Below are 17,563 nucleotides of genomic sequence, written 5' to 3' on the forward strand. Positions count from 1 at the left end.
CAGATGCTGTAAGTGCTCCACAGAGAGCAAACGAAAGAAACTGACAAAGACTCAATAGAGTGAGTCTCTCAGCAAAACAGCTAGAGCGGCGACTTCTCAGAGTCTTCTGACGGGTGTTTGTAATGAAGAGGATGGGGTGCACTTCACAACCCACGGGTGGAGCTGACAGTCAGTCACAAATACACAACACAAACTCTGCATGCATTGACAAGACAGTGAACCATAATGATGAGTCTCCTCGTTACACAAGCTCTTGGATTAGTGGTTAGGATGAGAGCAATGAACTTAGGCAAGGCAAGGCAAGTTTATTCATATAGCACATTTCATACACAATGGCAATTCAAAGTGCTTTACATAAAAGAGAAGAGAAAAAAAATCACAACCATAAAAAAAGGAATTTAAAACCTTTGAAAATGATTTAAAATTGATTTAAAAGGTTTTAAATGAATTGAAAACAGTAAAGAATAGAAAATGATTATACATAAAATATAGTGCAGTCAGTTCGGACATCTCACAGTGCTCATTCAATAAATGCACAGCTGAGTCATAAATGTGACTAATGTTTTAGCACATCACAACTTACATTTTGCACCATTTGGTGAAGCAGAGGTTTCTCAAATTACACATGCATTATTGTGCAGAAATGGATGTCATTGTTCTTGTTCATAGTCAGTTTTCTTTGCCAGCTAATGTTTTACAGTATATGAAACTAAATAGTATTTATCTTTGTTGAGTTGCTTGTCTTAAAAAGTTGAGTCTTAGAAAACACATTGAATTAATTCAAAAACATACCACACTTTGGGCAAAACAATTCAATTGAAACAAATCTGTATTTGTCAGATGCTTTTGTTTAAAGCGAGTTGGGGTACATTGGCATGGTTTTATCAGTGTGCAGCTTTAATATTGCAGCAGAATGCGATGAGGAAATGAAATTAATCCATCTTGCACAAACTTTTGTTTTGGGTTAAAATACAAGATCATGAGTTTTCTCTAAATTACAGACAGACATGCACTGACAGTAGAGGCTGCAGTGAAGTAATATCAGAATTAATGTGATTTCATTATGAAGTTGAAGATCACACCATTATATCAAAAGCAACCATCACTCTTTCTCTTTATTTGTCAAGAACACCCATTCTAGCATGAATCAAGCTTCATCTGGTCTCCAGTGTGCAGTCTGAAAGCTGTTGTTTTTTTGTTTGTTTGTTTTTGTTTTATGATGGAGAAATGAAAATTATTGTTTCTCCCCTGCATAGATTTATAGCATCTAGCTTCTTCCAGGGTGACTGTATATCTATATTAAATTAACTGTAAATCTCATTGGATTAAAAAAGGTCTGGTAAAATGATAAATTATAATTAAATCAAATCAAACCGTAAGTCATACTCCAGACCAAACCCTCAATTTGTGACATGAATTGTTTTTTGTGTCCCAAATCTCTTCCTCAGCATCTCCTCAGAATCAATGTGAGTTGTGTTAAGAAAAGCATAGGTTTCTAACATCTTTCGATCACAGGATTGAGGCTTTTGAGTATTAGATCCAAGTACTCTAAGAACATCTTTTTGTCGAAAGTCATTTGTTTTCACATCAGCACACTCTCTACACAAAGCCTATCTCAAATTAGAGGTAGAAATGTTTCATTGTGCTCAACATTTGAGACAATATTGTATATTACCATCATGTGATCCCTTAATGAATTATGATGAGCATACTGAAAAAGATTCATCCATGATGGCAGATGAAAAATAGTTCCACATAAAGAAAAAGTCAAAATACGCACATCCAAAAAAAAAGTCTTGACCAGGTGCAAGATCAAAGGGGTAACTCAAATAGTAGAAAAAAAGATCTGCACACTGTTATTCTCCTTTTATTCAAAAAGATAAAAATAGCAATGTTTCAGTCAAAGACCTGTGTGTGTTTGCCTGACGAAGGTCTTTGACCAAAACGTTGCTATTTTTATCTTTTAAAGGGAGCATAAAAGTGTGCAGATCTTTTTTTGATTGCTAGATGAAAAATTGTCAAAATAAATGACTAAGAGATGTTACTGTAACAGTTAAATACATAAAATTGGTATGTGCGTCTGCTCCATTTTCTTGTTTTTGGGTCAAATTGTATGATAGAATCAGATGTTTATGTCACTTGGAGAGAGCTAGTTAGCATTCCCATTTATATTAATAGCAGTTTGTCAGCTTGTACATGGCTGTCCTGATAGTAGTGTGAATGTTCTGATCTTTGCTAATGGGATCATCTTTTGCTCAGAAATCATGATAACACTGACTGGAAGATGACATCTCAATGCACACAGATCCAAAGTATCATAAGCTGTCCAATATCAAAGGCAGTAGACAGGTTGTAAAAGTCTATTTTATGCTTTCAAGATCTTTCAAAAATCATTTACAAGATTTGCAACTGACAGTATGCTTCTTGCTTAAATTTTCAGATGCTGGAATCTGAGAATAGTGTAGTTGCCAAATCTACCAACAGGTGCTAACTGTACCATGCTAACCAGACAAACTTTCAAATCAAATCACTTTTATTGCCATATCACCACACGTGTGCCCTGATGAGTGAAAAGCTTGGGAGCGTGCTCCAGACAGTGCAGAATAAAACTGACATGATTTAACAAATAACTAATAATTGTAAATGAGAAAGTGTTCTCAATGTGCTTACCTGGGTAAATAAAGGTTAAATAAAAAAATAAAATAAAAATAACAGTATACATATTTAGTCACTTTACTAATAACAGTACACTTTTATGTACAGTATATACACTATATAAAACAATAATATATAAAATATACACACATAATACAGGTACACATAATTCACAAATGTACACATTAGTAGTTGTAGAGTAGTTGTAGATGTAAATTTGACCACTTATTTAAAATAACTTAGCCTCTTATAGTGGCTTTTCCTGTCCACTCTTTCACAAATGTTGTAGATCAGCATAGTGATGGTATCAAATGGTAATATTATAGACCATTTGGTCACACTTTATTTTAAAGTCCTATTCTCGCTATTAAAAAATCATTAACTGTGACTTTTGCCTCAATAACTATTAATTGGCTGCTTATTAATAGTTGGTGTGGTAATTGTTAAGTTTAGGTGTTGTGTAGAGTTAGGGTTGTAGACTATGGTCATGCAGAATATATGCTTTATAAGCACTAATAAACAACCAATATGTTAATAATAGGCATGCCAACAAGCAACAAGCTAATAGTGAGAATTTGAGACAGATTCTATACTAAAGTGTTACCGACCATATACATATATACAAACAAAAAAAAGAAAGAAAAAAAGAAAGGAAGTCCTAATTATGCTAATGATAACTATAAATAATGAAAGATCTCATCCAATAAGATTTGCATGACAAGTTTGTCCATTACGAACAGAATCACTTCTGTTTGGGCATGCTTCAGAAATATTTAAAGAGATAGCAACTAAACATATAATACCCATGTGACATGTCAACCTAGAGTAGGCTGGATTTAATAATGGCACCTGCTTCAGGGAATGGTTTCTCCAGTTGCACACTGAACATCTGTTCAACATACTAGCTTGTTGTTTGTATGCATTGTTGCGTGGCAGATTATTCCTATTTATAGTATTTAAAGTATTTATAACCGTAAGCCCAAGGTTATTACTGAAAACTCAAACCACACACACACACACACACACACACACACACACACACACACACACACACACACACACACACACACACACACATTAATATCATGGTCAGCAAACCTTGGAAGTGGTTTTGGCACAGTGGGCAGGTGCTAAAGTCCTGCTGGAAAAGGAAATCAGCATCTCCATAAAGCTTGTCAGCAGATGGAAGCATAAAGTGCTCCAAAATTTACTTTGGACTTGATAAAACACAATGGCAAACCAAATCATCACTGACTTCAGAAACATTACACTGGACTTCAAGCAGCTTAGATTCTGTGTCTCTCCAGTTTCATCCAGACTCCAGACCTTGATTTCCAAATGAAATGCAAAATTTACTTTTATTTGAAAAGAACACTTTGGTGCACTGATCAACAGTCCAGTTCTTTTTCTCCTTTGCCCAGGTGAGATGCTTCTGACCTTGTTTTTGTTTCAGAAGTGGCATGGTTGCCCTTTTCCTGAATACGTCTGAGCTTGATGACTCTTGATGCACTGACTCCAGATTCAGTCCACTCCTTGTCATTCTCTCATTAAGTGTTTTAATCTGCGTTGCTTGACAGTATCCCTGGTGCTTGTGCACCTTTTTCCTACCCAATTTCTTCCTTCCAGTCAACTTTGCATTCAGTATGCCTTGATACAGCACTCTGTGAACAGCCACCCCTTTCAGTAATGATCTTCTGTGACTTACCCTCATCTTCAGTTTACTTTTTCCTCTGGTCTTGTCACTTGCTATGCTTCCATCCTCTTATTGTTATTCCCATTTTGGAATAATGCATTAAAACACTGGATCAAAAAAAAAGATGCACATTCTTTGTAAAAATTTGCATAAAAAAACATATGTGGACAATTAAGTAGGATAAACTTTTTATCTTATAAGAAAGAATAAACTATGATGGATAGACATTTATCAAAACAATTCCACCATGATCATCAAAAAGTCATGTGACTGCATAATGATAGGATAGCTTGACTAACCAGTGGACCGATCCCATTGCACAGCATCTGAAATGTTGTTATGTTTGTTCTGTAAAGCCTGAGCAAAGTCTGTCATGAAAGTATTTCTGTATAATTTAGGGTGACCAAACGTGCCATTTTACAAGGACATATCCTGGCCAGGATTTCTAAATTGCCTAAAGTATTCACGTTTTGTCTTTGTTTGTGCTGCTCATACAAATTGTTGTTTGACAAAATACCATGAGAGCTCTAGAGAGCAAACGGCTTCTTGTGCTTTTGAATCGCTCTCATGGGACTTTAATGTCATAAACCAGTCGGCATGCTCAGTGCTGCTTCAAGTTGATTCAACACTAATATGTACACGTATTTGCATCACTTTGACCTTTCTCATGCACCACTATCGGTCGATTACGTACAATGTCTGCATGTTATTCTTCAAATGATCATTACCTTCATTACGTATGAAAACAGGAAACCAAAGACAAAACATATATATTTTAGGCAATATAGAAATCCAAGCCAGGACGTGTCCTGGTAAAACGGCACATTTGGTCACCCTTTATATGATTTTATGGCGCTTTTCCACTACGTGGTATGACTTTGCTTGGCATGATTCAGCTCAGCTTGGCTTGTTTGCGTTTCCACTGCAGTTTAGTACCTCTTTAAGTGGGCGGGATAATACACGTCACGGCCAAGAGCTGAGTGACCTGCAGAAAATCTTTTTCATTTTGCGTCGCCCCATCAAGCTATCGCTGGAACCGCTCCTCAACTATCATAAAGAGGAATGTATGTTCTTCCTCAACAGACCACGAAACAGACATTTTTTTATTGTTTGAAAAAGGTGCACTCGTTCAAAACAGTTGTTTTCATTAAAAAAAAGCTTTTTATCCAACTCTGGCTGTGCTGACTTAAATCTAGTGGGTCTGGTGTCTCGTGTAGCAAGATCAGTGACAATTAGTGGGTAGTGACAATTCTTTGTGGCCAATTAGTGATTAGCAGGGTTTACACGTCACATTTTAGTAATGGTACGACTCACTTGGAACCTCAGCCAAGTTGGTACTAAAAAAAGTGAGCTGCACCGAACCGTACCATGCAGTGGAAAAGCGTCATTAAACGACTACAATCCCAAACAGCATGTATCCAACTCCGAAAGCAATTATCGCATTTACTGTGTTTTGTCTGCTCGCTCTGTGAGGTGAAAATAATTCATCATATATGAAAATTATTATATGCAGTGGCTTCAACTACTTTTCTTAGTGATATTTAGTGCAGGGAGTGATGATTTTGACTTGACTTGTTGAATGGAAACGGGGCTTTATTCACAAATGTTTAATTCAATGTTCCAGATTTGTGCATAAGGTAAATTCGCATCTTTGGATGTAAACATAGCTACTGTGTTGGTGACTCTACTCATCAGTGATGAGCGATGACACTGTGACAGAAATGCAAGGAGATTCAATCAAATTACAAATATTTGGTACTGTAGCCTAGAAAGTCAGCCATCTACACCTCTCATCCTTCTCCTGTTTCTCTATCCATATCTGTTGTCTTGATTTTGGCCATATCTTGTTTTGCCAATGACCTGATGGGAGCAGCATTATGAGCGTGTGAGTTTGGGATAAACCATTGAACATTTGAAGGGGGAGTCCAGCTGCCAGATCATACTCCAATATCATGTCAAAAGCAGTCTTCAGTGCTGGCTTACCTGTGTTTATCAAATCACAAAATCATAGATGTTGCTTACAATCATGTGTCCAGAGGATCACAAACAACACCCCCCCCCCCCCCACACACACACACTCTGATTATTAATCTCTTAATGGCCGTTCTTCCACATTACATCAGACCCCCTGGACCTCCAGTCACATGACTTGTGTAATCATGGCTCAGCCAATCAGACTGCTTCTGTAGAAAGCTCTATCTGAGGGAGCGCTGTCCCATGGCAACTCCCAGCATGCTTTTCTTACATGCTGTAATCTTCTCAGATATTAGCTGTGGCGTCTCTGCTCTGAGCTGCTTAGATAATGGACTGTAGCCAGACCTCACCTGCGGGATTGCCCTCTCTCCCCTTACACTCCTCCCTCTCCACACCTGCTCCACCTCACATAATGTACAACTACACTTTCATCTCTTGCGTTTTTGTTCTCAGCTCTTTTACACTGTAAAAAAAAAAAAATGTTGAAATACGAAAAACACACTGGTCATTTTCTGCCATGGACATTTCCTTTTACCAAAAAAACCCTCAAAATGTGTAATTCAACCAATAGGGGAAACACCTGCGAAAAATCATTATGAAGTTATGAATTTCCTTCTTATTAAAACAGCACATTGGAAACTACTTTTTTTTAGAGAGTTTTACATCCTATTATACACAGCTTCTCTTGAATGGAGAAAGACAGAAATCTTTAAGATAATCTTAAAGACTTTTATATTATGTTTTAATATTAGAAATTCTAAATTCAACTTTTTAAAATGAATAATTTTATCTGCACTGCATTGTGCCATTTCATCTTCAGCACAAACATGCCTCCTTTGTATGTAAATTACTGCCTGTGAAAAGCAAACAGATTGTTATTTAGAAAGAATGATGGAGAGGAGCATTATATGATCTTTTTAATGATAGAGGAGAGCGAGGATGTATTCAGTCCAGCATACTTTCATCATTTTAATACCATCAAAAGTGAGATTTAAATGCCATTTCAGTGTTTTAAAATACCTTGTGCATTTCTGAAATGGCTGTTTTGAATGCAATGAGTCGGTATGTGTTGCAGATCATAATGCAATTCTGTGAGTGATTGTGCACAAAAGTAATCTAATTAACTTCCAAAAATGTTTCAGTTGTTTCACATTCTTTGTGCATTTCTAAGAAATTATATAAAATGCATTTTGCATGTAACAAACGTAATGCAATGAGTGTTAGCATACAAAAACATGCATTATGCATGCATGCCCTTAACTGCACTTAAATTGTTCAATATCTAATAGTATCTAATGTATCAGACAGTTCATCTAAGTAAATTCATAAGACTTGTCTGTAGCAAACCCTCCAAACACAGTTGCTGCAGCTAGATGTGTGTTATATATTTAGCAGCAGTTTCTGTAATCTGATTACTATAATAGGTTTACATGTATGTGCAGTAGTTTTCATTCACTAGGCATTTGTTAGCAACCCTTCACCGGTTATTTTTTTTTTTTTTAAAAGAAACCCATTCTAATAAGCTAATTACTCCAAGAAACTGTGACAATATGTACTAGTTTTTGTAACTAAATTGGTGAGGTATTAAGTGAATGAGCTTCAGAAATGAATTATGGCTCTCATGTGGCTAGTGCAAGTCAGAGTCCCAATTATTATGTGTCCTGATCCCATCTCCCCACACTGGCCCTAACGAACATGATTTAGTGTTTAATGCTAATTTCTTTGATGTTGCTTTACCTCAACTGGTAGATCACAATGCTAGGGACAGCAGGACTGCAGGCCTGTTTAACAGGGAGTTCACATACTGATAAAAACTCATAGCTTGAATGCACTGTAAATAGCTGCTAAGCATATAGTATAATAGGGCTGTCAGTATAACACATTATTTGAATTATATATAATAATGCTTTTTAAATGTACATATTTAATAAAGTTCTGTATGTAAAATCCATAATAAGGGAATTTTCAACCATCAAAATTATCAAAGTTTGAGCTACTGAATGTAAAATCTTTTTTTGTGGATTCGCATATTAGACAAACAGCTGCTACTTGCAGACAAGACACATATGGAAATAAAAACACATCTAGTGATTTATAGCCAATTAGCGCTTCTAATCAATCTGCCACAGTAATGTAATAGCTTAAATAATGATTAACAACTGAATTATGTTTATATGTTGACATGATGATCAATATTTTCATTTATGCATTCATTAATAGGCATATTATGCAAATAATTTGGGCAACACTGTACACATTTGCTATAAACTAGTGCTTTTTAGCATGCATGTTGCCATTATATTGGTTGTTTGTTAGTACATATAAAGCACATATTAATGCATGATCATATTTTAGATCCCTTAACCCAAACTCAGTGCCTAAACAACTAACTTCCTGTCTGTGTCAAGTCATGTCAAGCAGACCTTTGTCCCTTCAGTTCACCTGACTATTCCCTCATTTCATTAGTGGACTGATTTGGGTTGTCACCTCTGTTAGACTCCAAACCTGTGGAGGCCTCTCTTCAGGAAGCTGCTGTTATTTCTCTGGCTGCTTGCAGGTTTAATTAAGCAGCGAGAGACATTAGATGCATTAGACATGCTGTGAAGGAAGCATCGTGATGATAGGTAAACCATCTTGTGAACTTGGGTGCAGATATTTCAGGCATTTGAACATTGTTTAGGAAATACAATGATTTTCACAACATTGTGTATTTAAAGCTAGGTGATACATTGCAAAAAACATGTTTTGGATTGAGATTTGGAATTACATGAATGTTATTAAATCCTGACTTTATCTAATAATTGAATAATGTAACTTTCTATTTTGGGGGCACAAAAGGCATAGACCTAGATTTTGGCATACTTTTAAAAAGAGTACTTATTATTTAAGAGTGTAAGAATTATATTATAAAAAAATTCATTATCTAAGAAAATACAGTATTGATTTCAGACAATTCAGTGTGTTATTTACAGATAAATGAAAATGTATTATAGTTAAAATTGATGTTAAAAAGCTAATTACCCGTACATTGTGCTTTTTTGAGCCTTTAAAGTATAAATATGTGCTCACAATTACTTCTTTTGTCTTAAAAATATGGTTTAAGTGTACTTTCAAATGTCCTGACAATAATTTATAATAAACTAAAATATAGCTACTTTAATGTAATTTTTTTTTTTTTTTTTTTTTGTATAAGTATATTTGTAATTAAATATTTGGTAACACTTTAGTTTAGGGGAGCAATTCTCACTATTAACTAATTAGTCCCTAAACTAAAGTGTGACCAAATATTTGTAATAAGGTACAATTTTGTACATTTAAAATATATTAAGCAATGTAATATCAAATAACACTGTAGTTAAAATTATAATCAATTACTTTGCATGTGCTTGAGTATGTTAGTTAACACATTAAAATAAGACAAAAGATTATCCAAACTAAATCATTTCAAATGCAGTTATACTGATATTTTTAGAAAGTGCACTTAAGTGTGTGTAAAAGTGTTTTAGAAACTGTACACTATTTAAGTGGTTTAAGTACTGAAGTGGCCTTTATTTAACTAACACTATATTGTTTGCAAGTACAGTTAATATGCTTTTAAATTCTGAAGTAAATTACAAGTGCAAAATCTTTTTCACAAGGCTATATACTCATTTCTTAATGCATACATGATGACTGCAGTCCTGCTTTAAACAGCGATGTTATTATTGTCTATTCAGCTCTGAATACTGCTGAAGGTTGCCTGCTTGAGACTTCTTTGCATCCTTTCTGTTGTTTGTCATCTTGACTGGTGTGATTGTTTGTGGCTGTTGACAGGTTTCAGAGCTCCATCTTTAAAAAAACTAAACAAGGGCACAAATGTTTCCTCACCAGAGCAACCCAGCAGCTTTCCATCACAATGTTCCCCAGTGTGCTGGTGTGATCACACCCTCTCTCTCTCTCTCTCTCTCTCTCTCTCTCTCTCTCTCTCTCATTCTCTCGTTCCTCCCTGTAACCCCTCGCCTCATGCTGTCTAAGCCATTCAAGAGGAACAGTGCAGGATTATCCTCTGCATGAGCTCCAGACGCACTCCACAACCAAGACCGCATTAGAAACAATTGCTGAACTAAAACATTAGAGGCCAGTAATATCACGACAGGACCTGTGTAATGATATCTGGATTATTTTACTCTTAAAAGTTCCTACCATTGTTTGTGAATGGGTTCACCGGTGGTAAGTTCATAGTTTTTTTTTATCAAAACAAAGAGCTGGATAGTTTGTGCATGAAATGGAGTTTTCCCTTGTGGTTGGTTCTGAAGAGAGCTTTTGGTAACACTTCACTATAGGGTCCAATTCTCACTATTAACTAGTTGTTTATTAGCATGCCTATTATTAACACACTGGCTATTAATTAGTAATTATAAAGCACATATTCTACATCTCTAATCCTACCCAACACCTAAACTAACAACTACCACACTAACTATTAATTATAAAATTAGGAGTTTGTTGAGGGAAAAGATGTAGTTAATAGTGAGAATTTTTCCTCAAATTAAAAGTGTGACTGAAAAAAACAGTTAATGGTGCAGGATATGTATGAAGTCCTTGGGCGCCTCTGAAAATAAGATTCTGTGCATCTCATGAAGGTGGTTGAGAGCTGTAATCTACACAGTTTATATCCTGCACTTCGAAATTTCTCAACATCAGTATACAACTATAAACAACCTCTTTTGGTACACTTAGCTAAACGGATAATCTAAAACTCGTAATCATAAAACAATACAGCTGTAGATTCAGTTCAGGTTACAACACAATCTTGTCGTGTGGTAATATATGTTACACTGGGTCTAGTCACGGTAATTAGTCGGTTTGGAAAATGTAATAACATGTCGAAGTGCAGAGGCAGACATTATTTTTCAGGCAAAACAGCTGTGCCACTCTTGCACACAATATCACTATCACAAGCCTTTGTCTTTATTACCAACAACTCACAATGAAGTGCCATCCATGTGTGCTTCAAAAAGAAGTGTGTTGAATGTTACCTGTAGCGTACCTTAAAAAAGTATATATTTTTAAAGCTGTATTTGCAGATAATAAAATATTACTGAAATGAAAGGCCACTTAAGTGTCCTCAAAGAGAGTTCTTAACACTAAAATTCATTATATTCAGCATATATATTGTACATAGTCAGTATATTCGGCAGCATGTTATAATTCAAAGATTATAGAATTAAATAATTTATTATAACAATTAAATCAAGTCAAGTCACCTTTATTTATATAGCTCTTTGAACAAAATACATTGCGTCAAAGCAACTGAACAACATTCATTAGGAAAACAGTGTCAATAATGCAAAAATGATAGTTAAAGGCAGTTCATCATTGAATTCAGTGATGTCATCTCTGTTCAGTTAAATAGTGTCTGTGCATTTATTTGCAATCAAGTCAACGATATCGCTGTAGATGAAGTGACCCCAACTTAGCAAGCCAGAGGCGACAGCGGCAAGGAACCGAAACTCCATCGGTGACAGAACGGAGAAAAAAACCTTGGGAGAAACCAGGCTCAGTTGGGGGTCCAGTTCTCCTCTGACCAGACGAAACCAGTAGTTCAATTCCAGGCTGCAGCAAAGTCAGATTGTGCAGAAGAATCATCTGTTTCCTGTGGTCTTGTCCTGGTGCTCCTCTGAGACAAGGTCTTTACAGGGGATCTGTATATGGGGCTCTAGTTGTCCTGGTCTCCGCTGTCTTTCAGGGATGTAGAGGTCCTTTCTAGGTGCTGATCCACCATCTGGTCTGGATACATACTGGATCCGGGTGACTGCAGTGACCCTCTGATCTGGATACAGACTGGATCTGGTTAAATCCTACATATATGGGTCAAAACACTCTTAAGTTTATCTAATTGCATTTAATGTAAATTTAAATTCAGATATATGTTCATTCAATTGCAAATTCCATGCAATTAAGTGTCCAGAAACATTGAGTATGTTCTTTTAAAGTATATTATTACTGTAAAAAAACAAAGTTCTCTTATTTTAAAAGTTATAATAAAGGGTGTTTCTCTTTTATAGGGGTTTGTTCTGGTCTGAAATGATGACGTTCGTATGTACAACCCGAATTCCGGAAAAGTTGGGACGTTTTTTAAATTTTAATAAAATGAAAACTAAAAGACTTTCAAATCACATGAGCCAATATTTTATTCAGAATAGAACATAGATAACATAGCAAATGTTTAAACTGAGAAAGTTTACAATTTTATGCACAAAATGAGCTCATTTCAATTTTGATTTCTGCTACAGGTCTCAAAATAGTTGGGACGGGGCATGTTTACCATGGTGTAGCATCTCCTTTTCTTTTCAAAACAGTTTGAAGACGTCTGGGCATTGAGGCTATGAGTTGCTGGAGTTTTGCTGTTGGAATTTGGTCCCATTCTTGCCTTATATAGATTTCCAGCTGCTGAAGAGTTCGTGGTCGTCTTTGACGTATTTTTCGTTTAATGATGCGCCAAATGTTCTCTACAGGTGAAAGATCTGGACTGCAGGCAGGCCAGGTTAGCACCCGGACTCTTCTACGACGAAGCCATGCTGTTGTTATAGCTGCAGTATGTGGTTTTGCATTGTCCTGCTGAAATAAACAAGGTCTTCCCTGAAATAGACGTTGTTTGGAGGGAAGCATATGTTTCTCTAAAACCTTTATATACCTTTCAGCATTCACAGAGCCTTCCAAAACATGCAAGCTGCCCATACTGTATGCACTTATGCACCCCCATACCATCAGAGATGCTGGCTTTTGAACTGAACGCTGATAACATGCTGGAAGGTCTCACTCCTCTTTAGCCCGGAGGACACGGCGTCCGTGATTTCCAACAAGAATGTCAAATTTGGACTCGTCTGACCATAAAACACTATTCCACTTTGAAATAGTCCATTTTAAATGAGCCTTGGCCCACAGGACACGACGGTGCTTCTGGACCATGTTCACATATGGCTTCCTTTTTGCATGATAGAGCTTTAGTTGGCATCTGCTGATGGCACGGCGGATTGTGTTTACCGACAGTGGTTTCTGAAAGTATTCCTGGGCCCATTTAGTAATGTCATTGACACAATCATGCCGATGAGTGATGCAGTGTCGTCTGAGAGCCCGAAGACCACGGGCATCCAATAAAGGTCTCCGGCCTTGTCCCTTACGCACAGAGATTTCTCCAGTTTCTCTGAATCTTTTGATGATGTTATGCGCTGTAGATGATGAGATTTGCAAAGCCTTTGCAATTTGACGTTGAGGAACATTGTTTTTAAAGTTTTCCACAATTTTTTTACGCAGTCTTTCACAGATTGGAGAGCCTCTGCCCATCTTTACTTCTGAGAGACTCTGCTTCTCTAAGACAAAGCTTTTATAGCTAATCATGTTACAGACCTGATATCAATTAACTTAATTAATCACTAGATGTTCTCCCAGCTGAATCTTTTCAAAACTGCTTGCTTTTTTAGCCATTTGTTGCCCCCGTGCCAACTTTTTTGAGACCTGTAGCAGGCATTAAATTTTAAATGAGCTAATTAAGTGGATAGAAGTGTAAAATTTCTCAGTTTAAACATTTGCTACGTTATCTATGTTCTATTGTGAATAAAATATTGGCTCATGTGATTTGAAATTCCTTTAGTTTTCATTTTATTAAAATTTAAAAAACGTCCCAACTTTTCCGGAATTCGGGTTGTAATAGGGAACCTGTTTATCTTTTTAGCACAAACTCCCCTCTTCATCTATGTCTATTTGTCACTTTAGATGTTGCAGTGCTTTATCTGCTGCACTTAACCTTGAGTTGTTTGTCTGGACATTCTGTTTACCATAGCAGCAATACTTCATCAAATTATGGAGAAGAATTGCTTACCCAGGCTTATATATGGGTATATACTGCATGTGCGCTCTCTCAACATATTAAAGAGCAGTTTGAGGTGCCAAGATCATAGTGCTGAAGTGATTCTATCCAATACCTGTAAAGAACATCAGATCAGGGCAGTCTGCTGAATCCAGCACAAGAGCTCACTGTGACACGACTTTAGCATAGATTTTGCATCTGTCTTTTAGCATAAAGGTCTGCAGCTATCATGGTAACTACATTAGCATCTACAATAGTAAACGGTAGCATTCCATTGATTTTATGCTGCAGTTTTGACATCTGCTGCTTTAAATGCACGAGATCACTAAAGTTGAGTGGATTCTGATTTGCTGTCAAATGTTTATATATATATATATATATATATATATATATATATATATATATATATATATATATATATATATATATCATTCATCAATATTGTTCATCTGTGCTGTTGACATTATAGCTGTGGTGTGGAATTCACTATTGTCAAAGGGACTGCAAAAACTGTAAAAGAATTATCTCTAAAACAATGGAATTCTAAAAGTCTTTGTAGTCTGATTTGTCGATAAACTCAAAATATACACTGCTGAGGCTCATGACTGAGCATCATCACATGCTAATATTATGATGTAGTTAGCACTGCATTGTTCATTTTTGCAAGCAGAGAATTGCTGTACAGACAAAAAAATGATAAAAACCAAGGTGCAAAATAAAAGCATGATTCTTTGCACAGCTCTGCCACCCAGTCAATGCTGTTTAATCCAGTGGAAACATCCTAACAGAGGTGGAAGCTTCTAATTGGATGATCTGCAGTGCAACAACTCAGCAACTATGAATAGAGCTCAACACACTAGACTTAACACACAATGACAAAAATAGTTCTCTTTAATTTGATTGAACTATTTTTTTTTCTTTTCATTATTTACAGTCTTTGTATACTGTCAGTTTTGGTACATAGGTACATTTTTGTTTTGCCTTATGCATGCTTTCGTATCATTTCCTACTATTAAACTGATGAAGAATCAGGTTTCGTAAGTGAGAACAGACTCTGAAGCCAGTAGCTGCTCTCAAATGCTTCAGGAGCTTTCAGAACGAACTTTTCTGGACCATTTATGACCTTTAATCAACTGGTTTGCTGGTTATTTTACTGGATGTATGAAGTCAGTTTAAACAGTGTCATAATAGAGTGTAAAAAATCACATTAACTACAAATATATTCTGTGATAATCACAAAGTTTCAGTGCTTCTTTCTTGATTTTGGATATGATGTCTAGCGTTTTATCATTTAAGTTTGTGAGATTGTGCTTTTCCAACTCGTTTTGACAACTGCTATGATATTTTGTTAGCAAAATGCAATACCATTTACACATTTTTGAAGTTGTCTCTGTCTGTCTCTCTTTAGTGCTTGAGGAAGTCCGCTTTTCTGCAGACGTGTTCAGTCTTGCCTCCCAGCACCCAGCACCATGTCTGGCTCTTACGATGAATCCGCTGTCACTGATGAGGCCATGGACAGCTTTTGGGAGGTACAAAGACCACCATTTCCTTCCTCTAAATGCTACACTGCTAAGTTATTCAGCCGGTCATCAATAGTTGTGTTGTGTTTTAGCCAGTTCTGGTTGGATAACAGGAAGATGCTGTGTTCGCAGTATCAGAATCTGCCAGAATGCTCACAATGAACTCTATTTAGATGACACTGTCGGCCCCTGTGATGTTGCCAGGGCCCTTCACATCACCCTTTGTGAGGCTCTGGCAGCCAATACAGTCTTAACATCACGTCAGTATTATGTCAAAGTAATCGCATATTCAGGCAGTGCTTGGATAGCGATGCAGACCTAGTTTTTTGAGCAGTTTTTAAGTAGATACTCCAGCACAAGGTCTATTGAGTTCCAGAGCAGCACCTGCATGCTGACTGCAGTCTGTGCCAGTTTTGTGTGTCTGACTTATTGACGGTGGATAAAAAGCCCCGTCAGCGTGTGCTGCAATGGGTTTTTATTTAAAGGCTGATATGACTCATCAGAGCTTGTGTGAAGGTGAGTGTAGCTGAATATGAGATAAAAACCTCCCTAGAAGGAGAACTGTACTATAAAGGTTGTTCAGAATGGAATACCGCACTATGAAATGTAACAAGTTGATTTGAATAAAAAACCGACTGCCTTAAAGGGGATATGAACTGCTAAACTAAAATTCCTGGTTGTTGAACTATATATATATATATATATATATATATATACATTGTGTATATATATATATATATATATATATATTGTGGCGGGGTGGAAGGAATAGGCAGGAGCAAACTCAAATGTAAAGCCCCGGAGGGTGGACTTTATTGAAAAGTGAAGGGTTGCGGGGTGATGACGATGCTTCGGCGTGCAAAGGGGTGCTCTCACTCGGGTCCAGGTGCAGGTGAGTCGGTGGAGTGCTCGTGGCAAGTCATCCGGTCACAGGCTGCTTTCTGGTGGCAGAGAGAGAGAAGATTCAGTGTGTTAGCTTGTGGAGAGGCTTCTCACCCTTTTCCTGTGCACATGCTGTTTATATGAGGCCCGGCTGATGAGAGGCAGGTGCGGGTGATCAGCCCGTGATGAGCCTCAAGCCGGTGCTCCTCGTGAGTTACCAGGGCGACGCTGATGTGGACTCGGGACGCTCGTCACACTCCCCCCTGCTAAGTGTTGTCCTGGTCTGGTGGAAAAATACGATGTTAACAGGGGTGAATAAGGGGGTGGGTGGGGAGTGACCCCTGACAGACCTGCATAAGCTGACCAGATCCGGGAAAGGCCATCGGCGTTGGAGTTGGCTGCTCCGGCCCGATGGAGTACTTTGAAGTGGAAGTCCTGAAGCGCAAGGAACCCTCGTGTTACCCTGGCGTTGGTGTCCTTGGCGCGAGCCATCCACTGGAGGGGCGCGTGGTCTGTGAGGAGAGTAAACTTCCGCCCGAGGAGGTAATACCGCAGCTCCAGGACCACTTGATGGCCAGAGCTTCCTTTTCGACGGCGGCGTAGTTCGTTTCGGCCGGGGTCAGCTTCCTGCTGATGTTTAGGATGGGATGTTCCTCACCTTCTTGAACCTGTGACAGGAAGGCCCCCAGTCCTGTGTCAGAGGCATCCGTTTGCAGCAGGAAGGGGCAGCTGAAGTCCGGGGCACGCAGGACTGGCTCCGAGGTGAGGGCCAGCTTCACCTTCTTAAATGCCTCCTCCGCTTCCGGTGTCCAGTATACTTTTTCTGGCTGCCCCTTCCTGGTCAGGTCTGTCAGGGGGGCGGCTAAGGAGGAGAAGTTAGGGATAAAACAGCAGTAGTATCCTGCCAACCCCATAAACGCTCGTACGCTCGTAAGATGTCCATCATCCGTTGGAACGTGGCCGGGGCCCGTGTAGGCCGAAAGGGAGGGT

At 37.7% G+C, this 17,563-nt stretch overlaps 1 protein-coding gene across 2 annotated transcripts in view; it reads left to right on the forward strand.

Annotated features, from left to right (window-relative positions):
* The window catches only part of pacsin1a (protein kinase C and casein kinase substrate in neurons 1a), a 37,523-nt gene that overhangs the window by 5,620 nt on the left and 14,340 nt on the right, over positions 1–17,563 (forward strand). The window contains exons 1-2 of one of the 2 annotated variants that reach the window (XM_059527181.1): positions 10,333–10,531; positions 15,580–15,700. In XM_059527181.1, the coding sequence (XP_059383164.1) occupies positions 15,641–15,700 (60 nt within the window). In that variant the 5' untranslated portion in view covers positions 10,333–10,531; positions 15,580–15,640. Of the gene's footprint in view, positions 1–10,332; positions 10,532–15,579; positions 15,701–17,563 lie in introns of those variants that run through there. The other variant, XM_059527179.1, reaches the window with a different exon arrangement.

Source organism: Carassius carassius, chromosome 37 (genome assembly GCF_963082965.1).
Source record: "Carassius carassius chromosome 37, fCarCar2.1, whole genome shotgun sequence".
Taxonomy (NCBI): Eukaryota; Metazoa; Chordata; class Actinopteri; order Cypriniformes; family Cyprinidae; genus Carassius; species Carassius carassius.